General features: G+C 40.8%; 1 protein-coding gene across 1 annotated transcript in view; it reads right to left on the bottom strand.

The window, feature by feature from the left end:
• Positions 1–414: 414 nt before the first annotated feature.
• Positions 415–8,711, bottom strand: part of LOC134083805 (adhesion G protein-coupled receptor E3-like) — a 10,644-nt gene continuing 2,347 nt past the window's right edge. Inside the window, exons 4-12 of the mRNA XM_062539828.1 lie at positions 7,088–7,198; positions 6,630–6,808; positions 5,998–6,147; positions 5,451–5,645; positions 3,236–3,468; positions 3,010–3,076; positions 2,551–2,642; positions 1,521–1,686; positions 415–752 (exon numbers count right to left, since the gene is read on the bottom strand). Of these exons, the coding sequence (XP_062395812.1) occupies positions 681–752; positions 1,521–1,686; positions 2,551–2,642; positions 3,010–3,076; positions 3,236–3,468; positions 5,451–5,645; positions 5,998–6,147; positions 6,630–6,808; positions 7,088–7,198 (1,265 nt within the window). The 3' untranslated portion in view covers positions 415–680. The remainder of the gene's footprint in view (positions 753–1,520; positions 1,687–2,550; positions 2,643–3,009; positions 3,077–3,235; positions 3,469–5,450; positions 5,646–5,997; positions 6,148–6,629; positions 6,809–7,087; positions 7,199–8,711) is intronic.

The raw sequence follows: 8,711 nt of genomic DNA, 5'->3' as shown, positions 1-8,711 counted from the left end.
TCTGGTAGAAGTTTATGAGGATATCTATAAAGGGAAAAAAAAGTCCCATTCACCTCTAGTGTAATAATAGTGTTATCTATAGTGTCACCTATTGTGGTCATTTTCAGGACTTTCGTCCCGGATAGAGATTTTGGCACACATCCCACGTTGTTCAATGGGGTCATATTAGTCTAGAACAGTTGAGATATTCTCCGCTAAATGAAGCGCATACAAATCTCTCTCAGGTCCTGTACTATTGCAATTTCTTTTCCAGGAAAATATGTAATTTCAAGTTGTTCAAATGCTCACTTAGTGGAGTACATTTACACTACTGATAATTAATTAATTAACTTGGTCATTACAAGTAAAGTGTACTGTATGTTTATTAAACACAACATGTGTATTGAATGCATTTCCAGAATGCCACAGCCCCTGTCTACATATTTTGAAAGGGATCACATATTAATCTTTACAGAAAACTTGGTAATTCTTTTGCACTTGTACAACAAACAAAATCAAAAACTGAAATCAAAAACTAATCTGCAAAACCAAATCTGATACACTACATAAAATGAAAAGCAATGAAAAGTTCAATACTATAATAACTCTGCTTTGAGTGCAAATTCATATGAGCCATGTTCAAAACTACAGTATGCATTCAATTGTAGACTCAATATTTTTAAGTTGAAGAGAGAGAATCTTTACATGTTGTTTAATGGTTTAGGTGATACGGACGCTAATTTTTGAAGCCATCTCTTCCAGCATGTGTGCACCTGAAAAAAATAAACATTATACATTTACAACAATCTAGAAATGAGAGTGGGAGAGTGGGGCTTCAAAATGCCATCACCACAGCTGTAATTGTTGATGTACATCATTCAACCAGCACAGGCCCCAGGCACAGCCTATTCTGAAAGGGACTGAAACTGGCAAGAATAGAGCTGCTGATTGCTGATGCTGTAATTTCCAGACTATAAGCCGCTGTTTTTTTCCCCATGCTTTGAACACTGTGGCTTATACAACAGTGCGGCTAATCTGTATGTTTTTACAGCTAACGGACACTAGAGGGGCTTCTCAACCTATGGATATTACAGGTTACAGTCCAACACCTAGTGTGGCTTGTATGTAACAGTTGTGTCGTACTTACATAGTTTCAACCATGTTAGTTGCTAACATTGTTGCTAACTATACTTTTCCAAAGCACACCCCAAACCATATATCTGCATACACTGCATAATAAACGCTTACCTGATTAATATATACATAAAGATACAAACATGTGTATGTTGTACAGATATTGTATTTAACCATCTACAGTGAATAATGTATCATTTCTACATATTTAATAATATCAGGTAGATATACACAAAATAATACCTGCTATGGCATGGCTGTTTTTGTGTAGTGCTCAGTTGTTCAAACATTTAAAAAAATAAATAAAAACATGGACTTGTATGGTTCTTTGTCTCAAGGCCTCAGTCATAATTAAAATGGCTCAAAAGTCATTCAGGATGTGCCTTTGCCTTTGCTGGTGTGCTTACCTCGGGATTGAAGACACAGTGAATGAGGAAGATGAAGGTTCCTTGCTGTGAGTTGAGGATGATGAAGAGGATGTCCAGAACACTGCCATAGCCCATATGGAAGAATCCCAGGACCCAGGGGGACGTGATGACCACAGACTGGACCAACACACGTGCGGCCTGGCATCTGTGGAGAGTGTGTCAGAAGAAATGTGTGAGAGGGAATGCGTACAGTATGTGTGTGTGCGTGTGCGTGTGTGTGTGTGTGTATAAAGATGTGGTAGAGAATGTATGTGTGAGAGAGGGTGTGTGTATGTGTGTGTGACATAATGTAAGAGGGACTGTACAGTGTGTGTGTGAGGGTGTGAGAGAGAGCTGGGCCTTGGGTATTGCCACCATCCACACAATACAATACAATACACTATGGCTGCAACAATGAATTATTACATTTTATTATATGGCTCTCTAGAATGTTGAGAGAGCTCCCATTCACTTTGAATGGGCCTCCCCAACGTTCTACCGGTGATTAATATGTATAATCACCGGTGAAAGTATATAATGACCGCTGTCAATGGCAACGGGTTTTGTGCTTCTAATTCACGTCTTTCATATCAATCCGCAACAAAGCCGTTCGCTGGTTGCAATGGAATTTCATTGAAAGTTACCAAGTATGTTGCCAGGCAACACCTAACAACTGTCAACTGTGGCGAACTATTTATTTTCTAGAAGTTAGCGGAAGCCACCAAACGGTAGCCAAGTCATTGCTAAAGACACATTGAGTTAAGTTTCATTTCTCTTTTTGGCAAGTAGCCATATAATAAGCGGGATAATGTATAGAACGCCGGTCATTATCGGAAAATAATTCCCTTCAGGACGAAGCAAAACCCCTCCGCTGCGCGTCGGGGTTCTGTTCATCCTGTCGGGAATTATTTTCCGATAATGACCGGCGTTCTATACATTATCCCTTACGTATCAGTTGTGCATTATAAGAAAAAGAATATATATTAGAATAAGAATTGTCATCAGTATCAAGCTATGTGTTCCAGGTTACCTGACATTCCTGATCTCCTCATTAAGAGAGGACTCATTTGAAGGCAGCAAGCAGAGGCGGATAAAGACGATGAGCAACATAATCAGGTTAACCTAAAAGGGGGGTGGGGGGGGGGGGCAATCAAACAATTATTACTGTTTTGCACAAATACTCACTCATCAAATCTCAGTCTCATGTCTTTACATTACTTGTTTGTTATTGTGTCCTGTCTTGCCTTTATAGGTCTACTGTATCTACTTCAACATGAATTACACGTAAATTACACAACGGTAAATTATACTGCGTGGTTATTAAACACAACACACGTATTGGAGTTGTGATAACTAATGTTACAGTTCAGCTACCTAATATAACATTTTCCACAATGCAGAGAATGCCACAGCCCCTGCCCACATATTTGTGAAGAGATCACATATTAATCTTTTCTGAACTGTGTGAAGCAAGCTGCTCCCCACTCACAGTGAAGGTGAAGTAAGCCGGCCCCAGCAGACTCCAGGACAGGCCGGCATGTGTCCGGACACCACACCTACACATGGAGGGGAATGTGTCAAATAACATACTGAGGATTCACACTGCTTTTGCCAGTTGATGTGATATATTATTATGGCTATCCTTCTTTCTTTCTTTCTTTCTTTCTTTCTTTCTTTCATTTTCTTTGCCATTCCTTCTTTCTTGCACAGCTCACCATTCAGTGCCATATCCATCTGGCATCACTCCAGCAACCATACCGACTATTAGTAATGGAAACCCGTAGCCAATCAAAGACAAGTGGCCACAGCTTGGCCCCTCCCCATGGGGCTTCTTGAGCTTCTTAAGCATCATGATTGACAGGAGGAGGAGCAGGATGTCCAGGTGCATCCACAGAAGACCGCTCAAGTAGAAGAAAATCTGGAAGCCGGAGAGAACTCTACACAACACCTGTGAGAGCATAAATAATGAATTAGTAAAGATCTCTACACCAGTGGTTCTCAAGCTGTTCACCATGAGTACCACCTCAAAGAGCAATTGACCCTCCAAGTACCACCATTATGACCAGCATTAAAATACAGTAGCGTAGGCCAATGTAAATATATTTTATATTTCACATACAGTTTCATTATATATATTTCTATATCATTTGAAGTGACTATGTCTTCTTGAGATAAAACGTCTTGGAGACTCCCAGAGTACCACAACAGAGAGTTTGCGTACCACCAGTGTTACTCATACCACACCTTGAGAACCACTGGTCTACACAACACCTGTGAGAGGGTGATGAATTAAGTAGTAAAGATCTCTACACAATGCCTTTCAGAGTGTGACAAATTAATTATTAAACATCTTCATACAACACCTGTCAGAGCAGGATGAATGAATTTTAAGACACTACGGCTCTCTTTGAAACAGTAGAAACTACTGCCTTTAAAGAGTCACTTCACCCCATAACTCCACCCACTTCACATTTCTGAAAACGGCTTTGAAAATGGGCGAGACGTTCTGAAATTTGGAGAGAGAGTTCAGCACTGCTGCAACCAATCAACCACGGTGATTTCGTGTCAATCTGGGAATGAGTGCTGCAGACATGGCTTATCACAGGTAGGCTAATCAGGGCAGCAGGTGTTGGGGCGTTTCAGTCCTAATTTGTAACGACCCGGTGACGTAGTGTCGGACTAGAAGTGCAGGACAACGTCAGCATTCCAATAGTATTTTGGACCAACATGCCATGGCATGTTTTCAAATGGTAGTATGCGCGAGAGAGCAATATCTCCAATACAAAATCAGACGAAATGTTACTTTTGTCGAGAAACACGATTTTTGTCAATATTAACCCTGGTAATAGTACAGTTCACCACTTATAAGTATTTTCAATCAATCAACAGCTCAAAAAAACTATTTTAGGGTGCAGTGACCCTTTAATGATATCTAAATGGGGAGCAAGGCAGCAAGTACGATTCAAAACCAAAACCAAAACCAAAAAAATATATTTTTTTGCTGCCTTCTGAGATATCTTACGCTGTTTTCAGACAGGATTTGCACACATTTTGCGATAATTGCTTGCCGCGTTTTTGATGGTAGTGGACATTCAGATATGAAGCATATGCGAAATGTATACGGCCACCTGTTGTTCTCATCTAATGTAGAATTTTCCGTCAATTGGGCTTTAGTTCGCTGGGCAGATAATGATGCCAGCTGTGCATGCCTGACAGCGGAAGAGAGTAGTTTTCACACCGGAAGTAGCATTGCTGCATTACCTGCAGCGTGTTAGAGAGATGTAGGCTAACTGTTCAATGATATCGGGCGCTTTAAATACACATAATACTTCCCTTGATCATCACTTACAAGTGCAGATTTTTTCCGCAATTGCATTCACATAGCAGCTGTAGCGGCAACATTGACGGAAACATGACTAGGTCGGCAGCAGGAAAAGTTCCGGTAGAAAATATGCGGACATATGCATTCAGACAGCACAACGAAAAAGAAACTAGCGTAAAAAGTCTGTGAACATAGCAGAAATACACGTCTGTCTGAAAGCGGCTTTAGATTGTTTTTGAAGGCAGCATCGATGCACACTTCATGCTCCCTTTCACCCATAATCCTTCCTGCCAACGTCTGCAACAGCTGTGAAAAGTAAACAAAGTTGGCAGATGGCATTGGTAAACTGTTGAAATGTGAAAAACAATCAACATTTGGCAAATGCTGTTGCCAAAAGTGACTTCCAAAAACATGGAAGGAAAAGAAGCTACAACTCCATTGAGACATTACGCAATAAAGCAACAAAACGCATATCACATCAATTTCACAGTGCCACAAGTATTTAAACAAAATCTCAAAACATGCTGACATCTTTAAGCTAGATAGGATGAGGGCAAAAACCCAGTTAACCAACAACCACAACCACACCAACACATTGTATTGAGCACCTTGTGAGGAAGGATGTGGAGGATGAGCTCCTGGACGAGCAGTGATAGGAGATGGGCCTGGAAGAGGCTGACGCAGAGGTTCAGGCGAGCCAGGTTGGTCACTTTGGGGTTCAGGGCACACAGGGCAAAGGTCACCAGGGTCAGGATCAGGAAGAGCAGGCCAATGAGCATGGCAGCCATCTTTAGCCAGTTCCTCTACGGATGAGGAGAGACAGAGAGAGGAGAGAGATTGTGTGATTTTTAGAACACAACAGTCTGTAAAAGTAATAACTTAATGTGATATTAGCTTCTACTCACTCATGCATCTTGTTGATACATGATCACACTACTTTGTCATTTGAATGAAAACATAAGCGCGCACACACACACACACACACACACACACACACACACACACACACACACACACACACACACTCAAACGAAACATACAGTACACACACATGTGACTATATGGTTTCACTGAGAGTTTTCCTTGCATTGCCCAACTCCTGCATCTTTCCTCCATCCTCCTCTCTCAGGTTTTGTCTGGATCTCACTCACTTACCTCCACCTGCATCATCAGACTGAAGGTGGACAGGTGCCCACAGGTGCAGACTGTGTGGGTGGTGTTGGTCTGGGTGACATCACAGCCGTCAACCACCCAGGCGCCACCATTCCAGTACACACAGGAGAGCTCTCCTCGAGGATGCACAACCTACACACACACACACACACACAGGAGACTTTAGGAGACTTGAGGCTGAGGTATTGTTTAATCCTATATAAGGTGCAGGCAAGGGCACGGGCAGCAGGAGGTTTCCACTCAAAAACAACAAACTGATCAATTTATTAAATCACAGTCTCAATCACTCGTCAATCACACTCATTGGCCAACAGCAGAACACAACTCTCTCACACGTAATTCACTTATATTCTGACTAAACTTACTCAACATGTTAGAAACCCCTTGCGCACACAAAGGGAAAACAGGAAACAAAGGAGAACCTACAGTATGGGACAGTGCAACGGGGCTAATAGCCTCGACGCAACAAAAATTAATAATAACAATAGCAATATAAATATAATAATAATAATGATACTACTACTACTACTACTACTACCACTACTAATAATAATAATAATAATAATAACCATAATAATATAATGATCATTAACTTCAGGATTTTAAGGCCTCACGTGTGTATGCTTGAGAGTGAGGTTTACTGGATTTGTCAGCCATGTGGTCGGTCCCAGAGTAACAGAAACCACTTTGGACATAACAGTGGTGATGGTGTCACTTCCTGTTGTGCAGAAAAAGTCGGCTGTGAGCACTTCCTCCATGTTGGTAAAGACCATGAGTGAGGCAGATGCCTTGTCTGCTCAAGGGAAACAATACACAAACATTCAAAACAATAAACAGAAATCCCAATAGGCTTACAAGAACATCCCAACGTTGGGAGTAATAATACTAATACTAAGAAAAATAATAGTATCATGTTATTAATTATTATTATCATTACCCCTTTACCTAACTTGTCTTATATTGTGTGTAGTAACCCAGTTTGATCCTGATAGCATAGCTTATCATATTTATTAGCATTTTCCACTGTAAGTGGGCTATTCTGGCTTCTGTAGCAAGCACCAAATACACTCACCTGCATTGTTCTTAGACAAGTCAATATCCAGTTGAGTGTCATCTGTCTTTATCTTTATATGAACAGCAGGCCTTGGATTTGTGTCTGGTCTGACACCATTTTTTTGCAGCTCTGCAAAGATATTTAGGAATGCATGTCATTTACATACAGTATGCATTTCTCATGCAAGCAGGGGCGCCGCCAGAAATTCTGGGCCCCATGAAAGATTTCAATTTAGGGCCCCCCCTCTCCCCTAAAAAAAATAAAATAATAATAATAATAGTAATAATGAAATATGTTTATTTATATAATTATTATTTTTGATAATAAAAAGAATGCATAACTGTCTGAATTACACTGACTGTTGCCTTAAAATGAAAATGCTGTGGTAGGCCTACATATTATGGAACATATCGGTTTTCTTATATGAGCAAATATTGTTAGGCCACTATGCAGTTCTTTTAAGCTAAATGCTCATGTGTTGAGAAAACTTGCATGCATCACTCTATCAATATGTAAGGGATAATATATAGAACGCCGGTCATTATCGGGGTTTAGCTTCGTCCTGAAGGGAATTATTTTCCGATAATGACCGGCATTCTATACATTATCACGCTTATTATACGGCTACTTGCCAAAACGACAAAATAAACTCATCTCAATGTGTCTTTAGTAATGATTTGGCTACCGTTTCGTGGCTTCCGCTACATCTAGCTGAGTGAACCCGTTGCCATTGGCAGCGGTCATTATACCTTCGGAGCGGTGATTATGTACGGGATAATGGACGACACGCCGTGCGGTTATTCAAAGTTAATGCACGTTCTAGACGGTGATATGGCCCGACGCGAAGCGGAGGGACGTTCCGTCTAGAAAAGTCACCGCACGGCGTGAAGTCCATTATCCCGCTTATTCCACTGTTGCCACTTGCGTTGTGTTCGTTTCCGGTGCTAATTTAAATGTTTTAATCGCTAGAACTGTTTTGTTTGTAGAACTACTTTTCCCAGACACATTTCAACTAATTTCTCAAACTGCGGTTACTAGTTCTAAATGGATGGTTGCTATGGCCAAAAGCCAGTCGTTAGTTCTAATCTCCCGTTGTCAAGATGGCATATCCCAAGATTCTGATGAATGTTAACTTGGAAAGATTGCTATTTTTCTAAGCCTACTGCCACCTAACTAGCTAAATGACACCTCTGTCATATGCTAAACGTTACTATGATCTGAACGTCTGTATTTTACAGCTTGTATGCAACGTGACAGCGCATTTAAACTTCACAACAAGTTTGGCGAATTAATATTCAAGTGTGATACGGCCAAAAAATTGGAACTACTTCATAGCCGTGCGTATATCTAAAGTTATCTCCCTCAACGATGGAATTCTCTTCTCTGATTGGCTGATGGGGTGGCCATTAACTTCGTATAACCTGCTACCTGTGAAGTAGTTCCCGTATCACACTTGAATATTAATTCGCCAAACTCGTTGCGAAGTTTAAATGAACTGTCACGTTGCATCCAAGCTGAAATACAGACGTGCAGAACCATAGTAACATTGTAGCATATGACGGAGGTGGATTGTAGCTAGTTGGATGCCATGTAGGCTATAAAAGTAGCGATCTTTCAAAGTTAAGGTTAATCAGAGTCCTGG

Source organism: Sardina pilchardus, chromosome 1, assembly GCF_963854185.1.
Source record: "Sardina pilchardus chromosome 1, fSarPil1.1, whole genome shotgun sequence".
In the NCBI taxonomy this organism is placed as follows: domain Eukaryota; kingdom Metazoa; phylum Chordata; class Actinopteri; order Clupeiformes; family Clupeidae; genus Sardina; species Sardina pilchardus.
This window is presented reverse-complemented; position numbering and strand designations above follow the sequence as displayed.